The sequence below is a fragment of the Podarcis bocagei genome (assembly GCF_964188305.1).
Source record: "Podarcis bocagei genome assembly, chromosome: 6".
Taxonomy (NCBI): Eukaryota; Metazoa; Chordata; class Lepidosauria; order Squamata; family Lacertidae; genus Podarcis; species Podarcis bocagei.
Window position 1 is genome coordinate 90798180 of NC_138130.1, and position 20077 is coordinate 90818256.

At 47.4% G+C, this 20077-nt stretch overlaps 2 protein-coding genes and 1 long non-coding RNA gene across 5 annotated transcripts in view; 2 read left to right on the forward strand and 1 right to left on the reverse strand.

Moving 5' to 3' along the window:
- Window positions 1-4615, forward strand: part of MTMR2 (myotubularin related protein 2) — a 42596-nt gene extending 37981 nt beyond the window's left edge. The window contains exon 16 of the transcript XR_014008985.1: window positions 4511-4615. The gene's annotated coding sequence lies outside the window, so the exon portion shown is untranslated. The remainder of the gene's footprint in view (window positions 1-4510) is intronic.
- CEP57 (centrosomal protein 57) lies at window positions 2057-19846 on the reverse strand. 3 transcript variants are annotated; one of them, XM_081197679.1, is made up of 11 exons: window positions 19672-19846; window positions 16611-16770; window positions 13427-13606; window positions 10903-11024; window positions 10013-10129; window positions 8821-8898; window positions 7318-7434; window positions 6976-7056; window positions 5864-6090; window positions 4542-4686; window positions 2057-2269 (listed from the first exon to the last, which is right to left on the reverse strand). In XM_081197679.1, exons 1-11 carry the CDS (start codon window positions 19699-19701, stop codon window positions 2063-2065), a joined length of 1464 nt encoding a protein of 487 aa, XP_081053805.1. In that variant the 5' UTR covers window positions 19702-19846; the 3' UTR covers window positions 2057-2062. The 3 variants fall into 3 exon arrangements, with proteins under 3 accessions (XP_081053805.1, XP_081053804.1, XP_081053806.1); XM_081197678.1 differs by lacking the exon at window positions 19672-19846 and adding an exon at window positions 17731-17775; XM_081197680.1 differs by lacking the exons at window positions 13427-13606; window positions 16611-16770; window positions 19672-19846 and adding an exon at window positions 12012-12174.
- Window positions 11041-13034, forward strand: LOC308588993. The gene is made up of 2 exons (XR_014009005.1): window positions 11041-11480; window positions 12403-13034. It is a non-coding gene; the product is annotated as an uncharacterized lncRNA (long non-coding RNA).
- Window positions 19847-20077: the final 231 nt, after the last annotated feature.

Here is a 20077-nt window from a genome sequence, read left to right on the forward strand (position 1 = left end):
ACGGTCAAACTTGGAACGCACAAGAACAAGCATATTTGCAGCGTTCCAGCCCTCCCAAGGAACCAACCAGCAATTGCACATTTAAGACTGGTGTATGATTTAATTTTTATTTTTTAGCTTTAAAATAGTGCCTTATATTTATTTATGCATCAGCCTTCCGTGGGGCTGCTTGTGGCCTCCTTTCCAAAGGAGCAATCAATGTTCATGTGCTTCCAAGTCGCTCAAGGATAAATGACCATCTGATGTCACCACTAACATGACGGTACAGTACAGCTGTCACTTGTTCTGGACACGTGGGAATTTGCTTAAGGTAGGTACTTTCTGTATCTCAGCTCAATCGGTAGGGAAACTAAGGTAAGGTGGAAGCAGCTTAATTGCAAATATATCTCAAAGTTGGCACACCTGGTTTAACATTTGGCATTCCACTTGCATTGCCAAAGAGAGACTGGCTTGCTTAAGGCTTGAAGGGCCAAGAAGGGATTGGGACACAACTCTTGACAAAAGGAAGGGCATATTCAATTGCTTTCGATTTGCTGTGGCCTCGTTCCAATTCATGCAAAGGCAGTCCTTTGCCATGACGCAGAAACAGCTTAGGGAGACCCAGGTGACCCAATGGTCCTGCTGCTATTCCTCACGGCAGCTGAGCAGAGATGGCAAAGACAGCATTGCCTTGCTGTCTGCTCACAAAGGAGGGTGAGGGAGGGGAGCTTGCAGCAGGTCCACAGAAAAAAACGGAGGTCCTTGCTACCTTGTTTTTGCTCTAGCAGGTAATGAGGATTTTGCATGTACTGTCTGGGTTGCATGCTGACAAGTCTCATTGCAGGAAGCACAGGCTATACTTAACATACGTAAAAGCATCAATCTCTGAATGCAATCAGCTTTCCAGATTTGTTTAGAGCATATGCATCCCTGAGTTGCACTAGTACTTGAAAAGTTCAAGAGAAGCTGTTTTCTGCCTAATTTATTCAATTGGCAAGTTGCCTTTATTGGATCCCAATCAAACCTCAAAAAGCACAATTTTTGAGTCATTATTCCATTCCAATCATTGGAAAGACTTTACATTATTAATGTAATAAATAATATATCTCTGTGCATGTGTGTGTTTATCAAAATCCATAGTACCACGACAGCCACCAGATCTCCTAGTCCAGTTAAGGATAAAGTTATTAAAAGCCAAGTTAAAAACCAGCTGCCAATACCAGGACAGCCATGATTGGAGGTGCTGTTGTGTTTTTTGTTTTTTTAAAGAAACACATTGACTTCACTCTTTTGCAAGGAGAAAAAAACCAAGATACAAACAGCTGTCTAGTTCCTCTTTGAAACCACATTAAGATTCCAAGGATGGAAAAACACTGAAGGAAGCATCCTTAATTATAAGCTGAGGTAAAAGCCTTTAGGTAGTCAACTGAATATTGAAGAGGTCACTCTTTACAAAACTTCCATATTTCGAAATGAGAACGTCTTACTGAGAACGTTTGAACATCTGAAGTGGAAAATACCCAACACCACACATAAAGCAATTTTGGGAGGAAATGCAGGGGAGGGAGCAATTTAAGGCTGAAGACAAAACAATGCATTTTAGGAGAGTTGAAAGGTAATGTAATAACACCTTTTTGTGTCTTTCACCCCACTGGTCAAGATGGCAGTGAACATTTTTGAAGCAGGGCAAAGGCCTGCAAAACCTGTATACCAGAGACAACTATGCCTCCGTCATACTCTCTTCTGTGGAGGGGAGTGGGGAAGAAAATCACTATTGTCTGCCTCTAGGCTTAGGAAAGAGTCTCCCCTGGTGAGCAATTAGATTAATTGCCTGAGTTGCAGGGTAAGGAGAATACAATGGTTCACAGCAAAGGGATTGTTGACGTGCTAAAAGAATAATAAGGGTTATCTTATTTCTTCCCTCCCCACCTCCTGCATCAGGATTAGGGGCTGTAATCTGATCCAGCCCACAGATGGGGAATGAGGGGCTTTTGTTTAGAAAGTGCAGGGAAGGCAGCTGAGATTGGAGCCAGCAAGCCGGAAAAGGTGCAAAAAAAACCAACAATCACACACGCAAGACGCCTCAGTAGGTCCAACTGTTGTCATCTTTCTGAAGGGAAGTCTGTATGCTTTGCATTTCCCTCAGCAATTGCAGACTCTTCTTGCCCTGCTCTCCGGGTCTCCTCTTCAGGCCGGCATCTTTCACCCGGTTGACCTTCATTTTCGCTTCGCAGCCTCTGCTTGGCTGCTGAGGACAAGAGAGCCTGCCTTCCCTCTTCTGCTTCGCCAGCTGCGAGGTCAAAAAAGGAGAAGGGGAGAGGGCATTTCAGAATGGCCTGCTTTTTACCTCAGGAATATTCTTCCTTCCCTCCAATCCCCTTCACCAACTCTGCGGGGAGAGAGGTTTTTCTTCTTCGAGAAAACTATATTCTACAGACCTGTTATGTTCAACAGTTATTCTACCATAACATGTTTTCTCCCCCTCATAGGTTGTTCTAGACGTTATTTTAATAGGAAGCTGCCTTATACAGAGTTGGACTCATTGGTCCATGTAGCTTAGCACTGTCAACAGTGACTGGCAGCAGCTCTTCAATATTTCAGTGGTCACAGAATTGTGGAGTTGGAAGGGACCACAAGGGTCTTCTAGACCAACCCCCTGCAATGCAGGAATCTTTTGTCCATGTGGGGCTCGAACCCACAAACCTGAGATTCAGAGTCTCATGCTGTATGTACAAAATGAGCTATCCCGGCTGTTCTACCTGAAGACTGGTCCTTGTGCATGCAAAGCAGATGTTCTACTGTTGAGTTACAGCTCGAAGCCACCCTGACATTCATTTTTAGGTTTTATTTATTTATTTCGCAAAAAATTATATACAGCTTAAAGGAAAGACAATTAAGTGGTGCATATTAGTGTAAAATACTCATCAATGGACCAATTCACACTTTGAAAGGTGGAATATAAGTGCATTAAATCGGAGAAGGGGAACCTGCAGCCCGCCAATGGTGGACTCAGCCAGCATGGCCAAGCGATGGGAGTATGAAAACATCTGGAGCTGCTGCGAATCAGAGTAGAAGAAGAGGAGTTTGGATTTGATATCCCGCTTTATCACTACCCAAAGGAGTCTCAAAGCGGCTAACATTCTCCTTTCCCTTCCTCCCCCACAACAAACACCCTGTGAGGTGAGTGGGGCTGAGAGACTTCAGAGAAGTGTGACTGGCCCAAGGTCACCCAGCAGCTGCATGTGGAGGAGCGGAGACGCGAACCCGGTTCCCCAGATTACGAGACTACCGCTCTATCTTGTGGCTCTCCATATGTTGATGGACTCCAGTTTCCTTCGGACACAGCATAGCATGGCCCATGGTTAAGGCTGATAGGAGTTGTAGTCGCTCTCAGCCAGACTGACTGCAAGAATAAAACACCAGGAGCCTACAGCTGTGGCCCTGAATTCTAATTACTGGAAACCACAGGATAGGAAAACACTCTTGTGCTAATGTTCTGCTCACTGGTTTCCCACAGACATCTATCCGGTTGCCGACTGTGATAAGAGGATGCTGGACTAAATGAGCCACTGGCCTTTTTCTTTTAATTATTATTTTTCATTCATTCATTTATTGAATTTATATACCACCTTATACCCGGAGATAACCATAGTTTAACCATACTGTAGTTTTAATATTTTATATTTCGACTCCCTCCTCCCTCTTTCTGCGGTTCCTTACATTTATAAGGGCTGCTGGCCAGGCCCAGCAAATTCTTCCTATGTTCTTAGGGACATTTGTAGGGCATTCAGAAAAGACATGATGGGAGAGTAAAGCAGCATCAGCACGGGGACAATGCAATTTTGAAAGACCAGGGGATGGCCCTCTGTGGTGCAATGGGTCAATGCTGTTGAAGATGCTTTATCACTACCCAAAGGAGTCTCAAAGCGGCTAACAATCTCCTTTCCCTTCCTCCCCCACAACAAACACTCTGTGAGGTGAGTGGGGCTGAGAGACTTCAGAGAAGTGTGACCGGCCCAAGGTCACCCAGCAGCTGCATGTGGAGGAGCGGAGACGTGAACCCGGTTCCCCAGATTACGAGACTACCGCTCTTAACCACTACACCACACTGGCTCTTAGAACAGGACGGGCACCTGTGGCCCTCCAGATGTTGCTGGTCTACAGCTTCCAGCACCCCAGACCATTGGCCATGCTGGCTGCTGCTGTTGGCAGTCCAACATCTGGAAAACCACAGCTTCCTCCATCCCTGGAGCAGAGAGGACAAGCTCAGGTGCAACTCCTTTATCTGTTGTCCATTTGCCTTGTGCAGGGATGGCCAGCGGGGCACTACATAATTGTTTGCCATCACCTATTATAAAAAGCAACCGAGCTGCTCAAAAGTTGTGGCATTGTTGTTCAACCTGCGGTCCTCTAGAGGTTGCTGGACTCCAACTCCCATCGGCCCCAATGGTCAGGGATGATGGGAGTCATAGTCCAGCATCATCTGGGGGGGGGGGGAGAGGGAGTGACTGTAATGATTCCTTCTTTCCAGGTGCCAGAACTCAGGCAGCAGGGCAACTCACCCGTGCCCGATGCCTCTGGATTTTACAGATCTGTTCTGCCTTGGCTTCCATCTTCTTCACCAGCCCTTCCAGCTCCCTCTCTAGGTCTTCTCTTACGGCAATCGTTGGAGCCTCATGGATGAGTTTTACCAGCTGCTGGTGATCGCTTACATGCAATAGAAAGATTCAGGGCAGGGGGCGGATTAAACTTGCTTTTTGCTCGCTAAGAACATGTTTCATATACATTTTCAGAGTCGCTTTGCAAGTAGAGGAAACAATCCAACTTCAAAATCTAGGGCTGTTAAACCAGTGACAAAAAATATTTTTTCGACAGGCAGATGAATAAGCACATTTACCAACATAAAGGGTGTTTGTGATAGATTGGAGGAAAACAGAATTGGTGGATTAAGTTGTCAGCTATCCATCATTGTTAGGAATGGCAGGGAAAGAGAAGAGGCTACAACGTGACCAAGAAGCCTGTCTTTAAGTGCATTTGCATGGGGTGGGGAGGCAAAACCCCAGACAGATGCTTTATCGTAGCAAAGCTACCATTTAAATAGGGGTTCTTCTCAGGGGCAGAATGGTCCTATTCTATGATTTTAGTCAACTTTCTTGCAGTAGCACGTCACTTGGGGCATGCTTTTCTTCTTCTGGACATCACTATTTGCTTTGCCCCCTCTCCAGTTCCAGGAACCCAATAAGAGTGTCTCTGAGTATGTGCAGAGTGCCTTTTCTTCGTCAGCATATAGAGGCCCTTTCCCCCAAACCATGCCCACCTGCCCTACGTGTGACATCATCTGTGATGTCGTAATGGGTAGGGATGCATCTGCAAAGGAACAATCAGAAGTCTTGAAACGTGCTCCCATTATTTCTTGCCAAGTGGGGCTCGCTATCAGCAGTGACAGCAAGCCCCGGAAGAACTGTCGATGCTTTGGAGTTCCCAAAGCAGGGCTTGCTGTGTGCACAAATATTCCTTTGCATTGCCAAGCTTGATTTCAAGACGGCAAAGCAAGGCTCTTCCAATCCAGCCTGCTCACAAAAGAAATACATTATTTTGGGTCATCTCGGATCCTTGTGATGCCTGGTGATTGGCAGGTGGGTAGCTCCACCCAGCTGTCAAAACGGCCCTAGCAGTTTTATTTTGACACTCCAAGGTTGCAGTCCAATGCTCCTCTCCCTGAGAGTAAGCAACACAGACTTTGCTTCCAACGACATTCAGACAGAATTATGAAGGATGACCTGCACTTCTGCTCAGGGGGTCTGTGGGGCAGCTACCGGAATCGAGAGTCACACAACGGAACACGCTCAGAAGATCCGCAAGGCGCGCAAGTGTTTTGACTCACAAGCTCATCTGCCCCAGTTCGTCTTGCAGCGTCAACAGCACCTCGGAAAGGTCTCCCTGGGACGTGGAAGAAATGGAAGAGCCGGAGTTCCTCCTTCCTCTGCCCATCGGCTTGCTCAAGGGGACATTGCTGACCACACGCTCATTGCAAAGGGCTTTCGAATGATGCTTCATCAGGTGCAGCACATGCTGAACGTTGGCTCCCACCGAGTGGCTGGGGCTTGTGGACTGAAAGTAAAGGGAGGGGAAAGGTGAAGAGGACAAAGGCGACCTGGGCAACTGAACGCTGAGCAAAATGTACCACGGATATGCATCAGTACATACAATGCTGGCTTATACAGTGGAAACTCGGGTTGCGAATGTGATCCGTGCAGGCGGCACGTTCAAAACCCACAGTGCCGTGTCTGCACAGGTTGCGATTCAGCGCTTCTGCGCATGTGTGACTGCCGAAACCCAGAAGTAACCCGTTCCGGTACTTCTGGGTTTCGTTGCGTCCGTAACTTGAAAACGTGCAACCTGAAGCGTCTGTAACCCAAGGTATGACTGTGCAGAGTTAGAACTTTGGGACAGGAAATTAAGGGGAGCTGCGATAGCAGCCTTCCAATATCTGTGCAGAGCCTAACTCACAGAGGGTTTGAGACCCACAGCGGGGCGCCTTCATGTGCCCCAGCTGCAACAAAACATGTCTCTCCCACATCAGTCTCTACAGCCACAGCAGGAGCTGCAACCATCCAACAGCTTGACCTCGCCTCCAATGACACTCTCCTCCACCATCTCTCAAGACAGATGAATGCCAGCAACATGTTGTGCAGAAAGTAGAGAAGAACCAGTGGGTGGAAAGGACAGCCAATTTCAGCTGAACATTAGGAGAAACAGCTGTTTGCCTATGGAAGAGACAGCCTCTGGTGATGGCAGGCTCTCCTTTGCTGGAGATGAGGCATAGGTTGAGCAGCCAGCTCTCAGGGATGCCATGGTTGCAAGATTCTCCGCCCCAAGCAGAAGGTTGGACCAGGCGGCTTCTAGGGTACCTTCAAACCCCATTTCCTAGTATTGTCTCTGAACACAGAGCCCTCCATTCAGTTATCAGGGCTTGGGAAGTCACTGATTCCTTACCTTTCCCGCGACAAAAGGCACATCTCCCAGCCGCAGCCTATAGTGAGGCTGTGCGTGGCAGTGAACCATTCCAGGGTCATTCTAAAAAGAAAGAAGAGACACACTCACATTAGGAGAAATTAAGTCCATCAAGGGTGGCAACAAATGGTGGGAGGAGCCAGAACTGATGATGGGCAAAACTACAGCCAATAAAAAGCAGAGTCTGCAGCACTGGAGGGTTTCACAGCTGTCCCTCACCTCCACCCCATCTATGAGGGCTGCGTGAATTCGGGATTTTATGTGGATTACGGGCCACAGGTAAACAGGGATGAGATCTAAGCTCTTTTAGCACCAGTGATGTACCTTTTCCAGCTGTTTTGCTTTCTTCTTGATCTTCTTTGGTTTCAACGGTTCCACCAACACCACAGGCTGCGTTTGTGCTTCCAGCAACTGTCTGTTCTTCTCCAAACCCGTCTGAAGCTGCCAAGATAAGCCTGGGGATTATTATTATTATTTACTTTAATTCAAAATAATAGAAGATGAAGTGGGGGGGGGGTTGCCAGCTAAGGCACAGCCCACAGATGGGTCACCCCAAAGATGCTGCAGGACTCCCAAGTCTCATTAGCCCCAGCCAGTATAACAATGGTCAGGGGATAGGAACTGTAGTCCAACAATATTACAAGGGCTGGAAGCTCCTCATCCCTGACACAGTCCAGAAGTGCTAAACACATTCAGCCACAGGCATCCATTCATTGAGGAAAGTGTTAATTCCTCCATAAGCTGGTAAGAATGTTCCTTCCTAAAACACAGCTGCAGAGGGCTTGTGATTCCTTATCTCTGCTGCTATGCAACATGGCATGGAGAGCCGGCCTATGTAAGAGGCCCCCTTTTCAGCATTCCTGCATGGAGATGAATAGGGGAGACAAACTATGGAGATGTGCAGAGATACATTGAAACTCCCGGGACAGAAATTGAAGATCCAAAGGCTGTTGGAAAACTGGACGAAGGACAGTGTAGTTGCAGGACTTTGGCAATCGGACTTCATTCTTGCTTTGTGGAATTGGTCCAAGCAAAGATTCTGAAAGCTAAAACCCTCTCTGGGCTCGGAGAGATAGAGGGCTTCTTAAGGCAACTGTTTATAGGGTGTGTATAGTGTGTCTTGTGTTCACTGTGCAAAGCAGTATTATTAGATATTCATCTCAGCCCTGGTTTTCCCCATCAAAAGTCTAGCCTGCCCTTGGATGGTACCAGGGCCTTATACGGGAACAACCCAGAGCTGCTATCCAAACTCCTGTTCCACTGCTTCTGTATCAAACTTCTCCCAACCTGCTGCCCTCCAGATGTTGTTGGAACTCCAGCTCCCAGCAGCTCAAGCCAGCATGAGCAAGAGTCAGGGATGATGAGAATTGTAGTGCAAATTCAGGCACTAGGCTAGAGAAGTCTGCTTTGTGATGGAGGCAAGGAACTGATACACAAATATCTATATGTATATCTACTGCATGTAATTGGAAGCATTTGCATTGAAGGCTGGAGATGGGGACTTCTATCCCAACAAACTGGATGTAGGTTTTCAACTAAAAATGTTTGCAGTGTCCTAAAATTAATAATAATAATCTGCAGACCACAATAACTGGCCTGCTAACAGGCCTGCAGACAAGACCTTATGCTACCCAGCAGCTTGTGTCTGGACATATTCTTGCAATCTTCTGAGGGGGAATCTACCATGACTCTAGCCTATGCACAGAATGAAGTTTCTGATCATTCCATGTTTCTGCAAGGAGGCCTCAAACACATTACAAATCCTACATGCCCTCAGGAGTTCTTTCCTCTGCAGAGAAATTCAGGCCACAAATCGGAAGGACTTGCCTCTGCCGCTTTTTCCTGCACCCGTTTCCGCGCTTGTTCTTCCTCCAGGAGCTTCTCTTCCAGCTCTTTCATTTTTTTCTAGTTTAAACAAAAGCAGAACCTAAAATCACCCAACAGCCAATTGAGTCTTGCCTCCTGACTCCAGCAGGGTGTCCCACAGGCAAAGATCTGTCTGGGGATAGCCTGGTTCTAAACCCACCCTTTTTCTTTTAAAGGGAAGAAATAATCTAGCCTCCTTTTAGGGTTGCTGGGGAGTAAGATCTGCTCTGACCTTTCCCGAGTAGAATACAAAGGCAATGAATACATAATAGAAACAGATCTGGAGTCTTACCAGAGCCACAGCTCACAAAAGTAGGAGACACGGCCATCTATGCAGTTATATTCAACCACTAGGGGGATCCAGAAGAAAACTAAATTTACAAAAATCAAAATAGGTGGCACGATGGCGGGGGGGGGGGAGGAATCTAAATATAAGTGTAAGACACACACCATATTAAACTAAATAAATGTGGCATAGCATAATGTTGGGGCTGAGCTTTTAGGTTTACTTGCGAGCAGATTTCATGTTTTATTGGAGCAGAATTTGGGATTCAGAGGTTCTCATGCAGAACACTACAGCAGCAGAAAAAATCTAAACATTACCCTATTTAGTACGGCTGCCATCTGACTGAAGAAATATTTATATCAACTCAATCAAATGAATTTAATTGATTTCATTTGCATATGAATAAAAGAAAGGATAAAACATATCCCAGTGTTTAGAACACAATACGTGCCATGCTTACCTTTAAAATAGCAGAAGCACAATACTGCAACTTTCAGACTGTTAACCCTATACATGGTTTTCTGGGAGTAAGTCCCACTGAGGTCATTTATATATCTCTGCTCCAAGTTCCAGTATAAAAATTGAGTGGATTCAAACATTAAGGAAGTCCTTCTTGTATCAGACCGATAATGGCCAGCCAGATCGTGTCTAGAAAGCCCATTAGTGGGGCATGATGATGACAGGGATGTAGCAAGTTGTGACTCCCCCATCCGCCCCAGCCAGCATGGCCAATGGTCAGGGATGATGGGATTTGTAGCCCAGAAACATCTGGAAGGTCACAGGTTCTCCATCGCTACATTACAAGAATGCTGAGCATCCACAACGAGCACAAACCTGGTCTCGGGCGTCCAAACGAACGCAACCTACCTCTGCATGAGACTGCATCGACGTAAGCCTTGCATATTCTTTCTCAAGCAGATCCAACCTTTCCAATTTAGATGTCACATGTGATTGATCAAGGATTCTCTCTCTTTCTAATGTGGCCTGGAAAGAGGAGGAGGAAAGTTATTCATGGCGTGGGGAGGCAAGAAAGATGTGACGGGAAGTTTCACCAGCTGAATTTCTGCCTGCCGCTGAAAAGCACAGGGGTAGCCAACAGCAGTAAAAGTCTGCAACCCTAGTCAACTGCAACATCTCACTAAAAAGCAGCAATATAATGGGAGAAAAGTGAAGCAGGGTGTGTGTGTGTGTGAAGCTCACAAAAGGCTCGTGTCAAACCTTTTAATTCTAGGGCTGAATATTGTGACGTTTGAGACTAGAGCCTATATCATGTCAACAGCAGGCCCCAGTAGCAGATAGGGTGGCAAAACTGTTCAATGAAGGGGAATAGTTTTCAAGATCCGCATGATGGCAACCCAGTGCCACAACGTAACCTAATAAAAGCCTGGTTGGGCCAGACTGATGGTCCACCTACTCTGCCATTCAGTTTCCCACAGAAACTGACCAGATGCCACATTTGAGGAAGCCCAAATGTTGGACATGAAGAGGGAACAGCTCCTCCGGTTGCAATTCACCTGCAGTTGATTTTCAGGTGCACTTTGATACTGGAGGTAGGGAATACCCACCAGGACTAGTACGTCTTCTCTGAAATTTGTCTCACTCAGCTTTGAAAGCCTTCTAAGCTTGTGGCCATCACTACATCTTGTGGCAGTGAGTTCCACAAGTGTGTGTGTATAACCCAGATGTATTATGGCTGTTGGTGAAATTCATAGAGTTTGCATTAAGAAGGTCAGATGACACAAAGGCAGATGACGTACCTGCTTCTGCAAGACAGTGGTCTTTTCGAGTTCTGCCTGTGCAATCATTTGTTTCATGTAATCCAGCTGCTTTTCCAGAAGGCTGCAGCGAGTCTCGGCACCTGCCAGCTGAGCTGCCAACTCTGAAAGGAGGGCAATGAGAGATGGCTAAACCACAGAGTTAAACCACAGAGCCTAGGGCTTGCCGATCAGAAGGTCGGCAGTTCGAATCCCTGCGACAGGGTGATCTCCCATTGCTCGGTCCCTGCTCCTGCCCACCTAGCAGTTCGAAAGCACGTCAAAGTGCAAGTAGATAAGTAGGTACCGCTCTGGCGGGAAGGTAAACTGTGTTTCCGTGCGCTGCTCTGGTTCGCCAGAAGCGGCTTAGTCATGCTGGCCACATGACCCGGAAGCTGTACGCCAGTTCCCTCGGCCAATAAAGCAAGATGAGCGCCGCAACTCCAGAGTCATCTGCGACTGGATCTAATGGTCAGGGGTCCCTTTACCTTACAGCCCCAATGCTAATAATGGACCCCATGAGGACTATACAGGTTGCAAGCTATGGGGTACTGCCAGCTGTATTCAGGGTAGACTCATTGGTGGGCCTAGGTTTGTCGTGTCCGTCAATTTCAATGGGTCCATGTGGGACTAACAATGGATACAACCCTACTGCTCAGAGTAAACCACTAAATTTTCAGAAAAGTCCAACCTAGGTCCATTAATTTCAGTGGGTTTGCTCCATGAAGAATTTAGTTGGCTACAGCCCCAGGCGACTAGTAGACTAGGCCTAGGCAATGTACTGATACGGTTTAAAGTTAAAATCACAAAAGCGATTTCAGACTGGGCAATGTACTCACAGCCAGCACAGCACACTTCCCTTCGGCACCTGATGCTCGTCCACTCCCTCCCTCCCTCCCCAGCCTAGCCACCGGCCTCAGGAGTGGGGTTTGCCTGTCTGCCAGCCAATATCTTCATTTTCTTTCTCTGGCTCTGCAAGCGCTGGCAGGCTGCCTCCTTCCTCCGTTCTTCCTCGCACTGAACAGTGGCTCCTCGTAGCCACTGCTTATGTGGTGAGACACTGTGGTCAGGGTGAGCCATGGTTGGCAGTTCCGGGGAGGCCGGCGTCATACCATGCAATACAACAGCTGATGTGCTCCGCCCAGGGCAGTGCCACCTATCCGACCTCGCCAGTAAGAGGCAGAAACTGCACACAGTGATGCCAATTGTCTCCGTGGCCAGCAACGAACTTCTTCCTCCCCGCCTCCTTTCTGACGTCATAATATACCACCATATCGGCAGTATATTACGATGCTGGGAAGCAGATATTGCCCAGCCCTACAATAGAGCAAGCACAGGCTCTTCAAAATTCTAAATGGCCCAAGAGATGGAGTGGAGGAAGCACTCATCTGAACACCAATGGGGCAGATAAGATGCCATACGTACGTGCGGCAGATATATACTATGCAGAGCCCAAAGCTGAGATACTCAGACCACCTGCAGCTGTGCCTCAACACAGAAGAGGCGAGCGGAGAACGAGCAGCAGCTGAAGCACAGCCATACTCCCAACTTCAGCCGTACGCTGACCATGGGAGCCATACAAAGACATCTGTCAGTTCCACAACAAGTAAGAACAATCAGGTATCATGGTAACAGGAGGTTTTTTTGGAACCGGGCTCTGCATTCTAATTCCATGAGGCTACCAATACAGTAAAGGCTCCTGGATAGAGCTCTTCAACCTTGCCTTAACGACACCGATTCTCCAACACAGGCATTTCAAACTGTGTTTCAGGGTGATCCGGGATTTCTTAGAAGCTTCTCCTGAAGGAGGAGGCAGGCAAGCTCCCCTGAAAGGCAGCTTGCTCATCACAACTGATCCTCCCCTCAAATGTACATCCACGTGGTTGTGTAGGATGAGCTCAGCATGCTGAGCTGGGTTAGGCATCCTGGTGCCCATTGGAAGTCCTGGGCCGCACCTCTCTTCTTCCCTGGCCATTGGTTATGCTGGCCAAAGACAATGGGAATTTATAGACCAGAAGGTATCCATGGCACTTGGCTGCCCGCCCTTACTCTAAGCGAACAGCTGCTACTTGCAGAATAATGATCTTTTTGGATCTGAAGAAGGCAATGTGCAAAAATAAATGGTTTTCCCCGCCTCTTTCAGAGCATCTCAGCTTTTAGGCATCACATAGCATACATCTGCCCCAGATAGACCGGGAGTTGGATCGTTGGAAAACACTTCCACTGCCAGAATCCTCTACGATGCACCAAAATGCTTTGGACTGTAAGTTTTTGGACATTAACCTGTTTCTTCTACCCTTTTGCTTCTTGCTTCTCCCTCTTACACACATGCCATAGGGTGCATAGAGGATTCTGATAAGCTCACATGCTGTCCATATGCACAGATTTGCGGGGTGGGGGGTGTTTCACTTTGGACAGCCTACACATTGGGTCATGGGAAGTGACCTCACTGAATAACTTAAGGGGGCTCATCCAAACATCCCTAGGATTATTAATTTGTAGTTGAGCAAAGGAGACATTTACACACCTTCGTTTTTCCTGAACACCTCAAACTTTGTCTGCTCTTTTTCCATCAGCTGTTCGCCCAGCACTTTCTTATAGTCTGAGGTTTCCTTGGCCAGAGATTTCACACTCTCCTCTGCTTGAATCCGTTCCAGCTCCAGCCGCCGTATTTTCTCTTGCAGGTTCTTCAGAGCTGAGAATATTGCTAACAACAACAACAAAGCTAAATACAATTAGAACCAGCTATTAATGAGCTAGCAGGACACAGCAGATACAAGGTTGGATTTAAGACTGCGGAAAGCTGCATTCAAAGACTGTTCAGCTGTGAAGCTTAATGTGTGGACCTGAGCAAGTCCCAAGCTCCCTCCCTAACCTATTTCACAAGGATGGTTGTTGAAGCCCAAATGGGAAATGCTGATATATGCTGTTCTGAGTTCCTTGGACAGAGGGGTAGACTATACACCTGATGAAGTTACAACAAAATCCAGTTTTCTGTGAATCTTAGATATTTTAATTAGAACTATGCTGAAAATCTGCCTCATGTTCTTTCCTCCCCCCCCCCCCGCCATTTTCCACCACTAAACAAGAAAAAAGCAATAAAAATGATCAGAAGTGGGATGGGGAAGAGAAAATTGCAGTGAAATTCTTATGGGTAGAGTGTGATGTGTTTCGTTGTGCTTACCTGATTGGTGTGGTGGTTGTGCGGGGCTTATGAATACCCCTTATTTCCTTCTCCAAGTCATCTCCCAAGTACTCTGCAGCCTCCCTGGATGTCCGCTCTCCAATTAAAGGTGGCTCCTCCCATTGCGCTTTTGTCAATCAGGACGTGTGGGCAGGGAGGGAGGCTTAAGGAGTGCTGGAGAAATGGTTACTGGAAAGGAAAGCATACATGCCGCCCTTGGCCACCCTCCAGCAACCAGGTAAGCTCAAAACACAACACCCACCCAAATTCTAAAGGAATGATAAAGTACTTTGAAAATGAGGCAGAAAAAAAGGAGAGCTGCTTTCACAAAGAAATTTTTCAATAAATTGGATGGATATTGGCACAGCCTTACATTTGACTTTTGGCACTAAAGCTTGCCCTCAGCAAGACCTTCCTGATATTATATTGCTATTGCTCCTTCCCAGGAACTTTTGTTAAGGCAATGTTTCTCAAACTTGGGTCCCCCGCTGTTGTAGGACTACAACTCCCATCATCCCTAGCTAGCAGAACCAGTGGTCAAGGATGATGGGAATTGTAGTCCAACAACTGGGCACCCAAGTTTTAGAAACACTGTGTATATTCTATGCTTTTTAAAGTAAAAGTATCTGGAACTGGACTCCACATTCCCAAATCCCAATCACATTTGAAGCAGTACTGGCCCTGAGAGTCCGCTTCTAGCCACACATACAGCATCAACACCATAAAATTATTCCCAGAGAAAATATTTGAGCAAACGGACCTTCTGCTGCCAAGGAGGAAAACAGAAGGCTACCAACACTGTGTGAATTCAGTTCCCCAGGCTCTGACATCTGGCAGAGCTGAAAGGAAGTCTCATCAATAATTAGCAGACCCACTTCTCTGTAATAGCCAACGGAGCTCCTTGCCAGCACAACCCACATTTAATTAGCAACCGCTTCAAAAAGGAAAGGAAGTTTAGATCTCACAGGGTAGCTTTAAGCTCTGAGTTTCTCAAATGCTATCTTCATCTACTTCTCCAAGGTCAGGGAACTGAGCCAGAGACAGAAATGGGAAGAGTGATAAGTATGAAGGTTGCCTTTGTACTGTAGCCTCGTTTCTTTACCCTCACATACCCCTCTGCCCTCCATCCAATCAAGCCAGAAGCATGATCAGAGTCCAGTGACACATCCTGGCCAGTCAAAAGCACTTAAGGAGGGTGAAAAGCTGGGAATGTGTGGGCTGACAAGTATATGGCCTGGACAAGGGGAGTCCCAATGGTCATAAGACCCTACCTTCCCACGGACTGTCTTGCCAGAGTGATGCATGCTCTGGTTATCTCCTGCTTGGACTACTGCAATGTGCTCTACATGGGGCTACCTTTGATGGTGACCCAGAAACTACAACTGATCCAGAATGCAGCAGCTAGACTGGTGACTGGGAGTGGCCGCTGAGACCATATAACACCGGTCCTGAAAGACCTCCATTGGTTCCCAGTACGTTTCTGAGCACAATTCAAAGTGTTGGTGCTGACCTTTAAAGCCCTAAACGGCCTAAGCCCAGTATACCTGAAGGAGCGTCTCCACTGCCATGGTTCTCGCCTGGACACTCAGGTCCAGTGCCGAGGGCCTTCTGGCGGTTCCCTCACCACAAGAAGCAAAGTTACAGGGAACCAGGCAGGGGCCTTTTCGGTAGTGGCGCCCGCCCTGTAGAACATCCTCCCATCAGATGTCAAAGTAATAAACTATTGGGCTTTTAGAAGACATCTGAAGACAGTCCTGTTTAGGGAAGTTTTTAATATTTGATGAATCACTGAATTTTAGTATTCTTCTGGAAGCCACCCAGCCAGATGGGCAGGGTATAAATAAATTATTATCATCATTATTATTATCATTATTTTTATGGCCTGATGGTTTGCATTTGGTCTCTGGGCCTGACATTCCCCATTCCTAATATAGATGCAACAGCAGAGTCACGTAGGACTCCCAGAAATCTTCACAAGCGAGGAGAAATGACAAACAAGCAGGCCTGACAAATCTCTTTCCGCAAACCATTCCAGAGAAAGCGCTGCATCAGAAAAGGGCTTGCTCCACAATATCCACCTGCTTCACTTCAGAGGGGGGTGGGGGACATGGAGCAAGGCCTCCCAAAGTCACATTGAAAGAACGTATGGTTTAGTGGTTGAAGTAACCCAAAGATGCTGCTTTCCTTTGCACTGGGGAGTTGGAAAGCAAGGATTGCAGAGGAAAGAAGAGTCAAGAATAAGCCTAGGGGAGAAAGCAACCCATTGTCAACTGGTTCTTAAAAACCCACAAGGACCATATTTTTACGAAGCCACTGCATTTTAAAACAATCCACCTTTTAGTTTTCTTCAGATCAGCTGATAAGATTCCATAAAAGTAATTTAAAAACACACACGGGCATCCCACCCCCTCAACAAAGGTAGTGCTTTCACACTGATTCAAGGGTTGTGAACCTTCCAGACAGACATTCAAACAAACCGCAAACTTATTCCCAACGCTACCCCAATTCCTCCAAGTCAAATCGTTACCTCTGCTGTTACTCTCTGGATATGCAATGACTGGCTTGGCAGGAGGTCGTCGCAAGTCAGCGTTAATGAAAGGTTTGTGCCTAGGGTACTCCGTAAACGATGCTGCTGAAAGCCCATCTGTGAAGGATGAGGTCCTGTGACTTGTACGGAAAGCAGCACCCTGGAAAGAGGTGGAGATGGTCAGTTGAGCTGTCTGATAGACACAGAGGATGCCTCATCAGTCCAGAAAGACCAATTTGAGTTTTCAGAGTGCAATTAGAATGAGTGTCCAAAAAGACTTTGATGAAGAAGTAGGTCTTTAGGAAAACCTAAGAACGAGCTCACCACATAGCCAACAGGAGCAGCATGACAGAAAACACCAAGCAAGTGTGGCACAGTGGTTTCAGTGGCAGACTAGGGTCATGGAGAATATTTAGAATCATAGAGTTGGAAGGGACCCAAAGGACCTAGTCAAACCCATATAATGCAGGATTCTGCAGGTGTCCCTTACGGGAATTGAACCTGCAACCTTGGCACTACCTGCACCACACTCTAACCAACTGAGCTATCCAGGAAACTTGCACTTCAACTCTATTCAAGTTTACTTTGACTGAAGTGCCACCAAGTTCAACAGAGCTTACTTTCCTACTAAGTGGATTTTGCAGGATATTAGAGCGAGATTATGTATAGAATTTGGAGCTCCTTGGAGGAAAGGCAAGATAGAAAGGTAATCAGAGATAAGAGCTGGCCAGGAACGTTATCCTGCGTTCCCCGGTGACGGGGGAAATGCAATCAACAAACTTGACCCGTGCTATGACTGTGTCCAAACAACTTCAGATTGATTCCAAGTCGGCTAGTAGGTAGCCAAATCGGATCGCCTCTGATAAACAAGTGTCTAGTCTAGGTGATCAAGCACAGAAGAGTTACAAAAAGTTGGTAGTTCTTTCTTTTGGACTACCAATGAGGTACATGTGGATGAACAGGCTACTAAGCCCCTCTTAGTTTGTCTCATTTGCAAGTATGATTGCAATTAAACCTTAACAGGATTGCGATGTCAAATTGGGCATGGCTACAATTGAGCTGCCATGGCCACGCTTTCACTGTAGCTATTTTTCAATTCCTTTGCCTGCCTCCTACACACCCTCAGTGAATGGCTTAGGCCACATGGCATAGGGCAGCACATGCATCTTTTATGGCTTATTGTCCATAACCTGAGTCCAACTTAAGTGATAAATGCTTAGTTTCCGTATGTTGCTCAGCTGGTCCCTATGCAACACTGTCACCAAGCTTCTCTCCTGGAATACGAAACTGGAGACTTAAAAGACAGGGGGTAGATGAGAGAAACTAATCAGAATTATTCGTTCTGCAAAAGCACTCAAGCGAGCCCCTGAAAGCAAGCAGACATTACAAAGAAAGAGGTAGGAGGCGAGGATTTTTAGTAGTCTGACCCTACAATCTTAAGAGATTCCACAAAGGACTCAAAGGGAGCATAGCTCCCAGCTGATATATTTAGAGCATGGACCCGAAGGAGTCTCAAAGCGGCTAACATTCTCCTTTCGCTTTCTCCCCCACAACAAACACCCTGTGAGGTGAGTGGGGCTGAGAGACTTCAGAGAAGTGTGACTGGCCCAAGGTCACCCAGCAGCTGCATGTGGAGGAGCGGAGACGCGAACCCGGTTCCCCAGATTACGAGACTACCGCTCTATCTTGTGGCTCTCCAGATGTTGTTGGACTCCAGTTTCCATCAGACACAGCATAGCATGGCCCATGGTCAAGGCTGATAGGAGTTGTAGTTGCTCTCAGCCAGACTGACTGCAAGAATAAAACACCAGGAGCCTACAGGTGTGGCCTTGAATTCTAATTACTGGAAGCCACAGGATATGAAAACACTCTTGTGCTAATGTTCTGCTCACTGGTTTCCTACAGACATCTAACCAGTTGCCGACTGTGATAAGAGGATGCCGGACTAAATGAGCCATTGGCCTTTTTCATTCATTCTTTTATTGAATTTATATACCACCTTATACCCGGAGATAACCATAGTTTAACCATACTGTAGTTTTAACATTTTATATTTCGACTCCCTCCTCCCTCTTTCTGTGGTTCCTTACATTTATAAGGGCTGCTGACCAGGCCCAGCAAATTCTTCCTATGTTCTTAGGGACATTTGTAGGGCATTCAGAAAAGACATGATGGGAGAGTAAAGCAGCATCAGCACGGGGACAATGCAATTTTGAAAGACCAGGGGATGGCCCTCTGTGGTGCAATGGGTCAATGCTGTTAACAAGAAAGTTGGTGGTTTGAGCGAACCCAGGGATGGCTGTGGGCAGGATTCCTGCATTGCAGGGGTTTGGACCAGATAACCCAATTCTATGAGCACCTATGCGATGGGTGGACCATCTAAAACCAACAGTGAGGGCTTCTGAGCACGCAGGAAGCTAACTGCAAAGAGGGATGGAGAGAACTTCGGAAATATCCAAAACGCGATGTGAGATGCTATCGAAGAAGCTGCGGAAAGGCGAAAGTTCAATGTTAAGAGAGCAAGTGACCTTCTGCAGGTGAAGGTGTCCAGTACAGTATACCCAATTATGGTGGGGAAAGATCTCAAATACCAGGCCTGGAAGTGAGTGCTTAATGCCCTGCAGTGCCCTATTGACCTCCGGCAAATATTGCGACCAGAGTTTAAATCACTCACTTGGGGGGCCTTGCGCGCCAGTCACACTTTATTCTCTCAGCCTACCCTACCTCACGGGGAATAAAACGGTGAGGAAGAGAAACTCGCCCGCCGCCTTGAGCTCGCGGGGGGAAAGGCGGGCTACAAATGAAACAAAATGAATGCCGTTGAGAGCTGAAAGGGCTCTGGGTGCGAAGATGGGCTTGCTTGGAGATCCCTCCTTATACTGTGCCAGCGCCGAGGATCCGCGAAGTTCACCCTCGCGGGCGAGCGTGCCCCTGCGCATGTATAGAGCGCCTTCATCTCCGCCCGCCCTGAGCAGCCACGCCCAACCTCCCGCGCGGACGTAAGGGAAACCATAGGTGGTTTCAGGGCCTGCCGCTCCATCAGGCTCCCCTCCGGGCTCACCGTGTTCTCCAGGTCCCCCGCTACCGCCATGTCGCAAAAGGGCGCCCGCAGAGGGCGCCTGTCCCTTTAAGGCCAGCGGGGCCCGGAGAGCGGAGGCTACTGTCGCCTCCCGCCTCCTCCAGCTGCCCCACAAACACCGCGGCCGCGCCAAGGCCACTCTGTTGAGTGGCATGTGAAGCAGCCAACGGAGCCTCGCCTCGACCCGCCCAAGAGCAACATGTCCCCGCCCCTCCCACGTTGCCTTTTACGGCGCGCTTGCGTCACAGAGCTGCGGCGGTGATGGACGTCCGGATTAACCAATCAGAGTTGAGAAAGAAGGGGGGTGAGAAAGCAGCCAGAGCAGGAGCTCGGATTTATTTCCTTATTATCGCCTTGGAGTTTCAAGAGCGAGCGAATCAGAAGCCAA

What these genes read in the sequence shown, in the direction of transcription:
- CEP57 (XM_081197678.1), bottom strand. Translation starts at nt 17,772, where the DNA reads ATGTGCTGCCCTATGCCATGTGGCCTAAGCCATTCACTGAGG. An exon ending in CCACTGTCTTGCAGAAGCAG is followed by an intron (nt 10,130 to 10,902) that starts GTACGTCATCTG and finishes TCCTCTTTCCAG; the next exon opens with GCCACATTAGAAAGAGAGAG. An exon ending in TCCAGAGGCATCGGGCACGG is followed by an intron (nt 2,270 to 4,541) that starts GTGAGTTGCCCT and finishes TTGACCTCGCAG; the next exon opens with CTGGCGAAGCAGAAGAGGGA.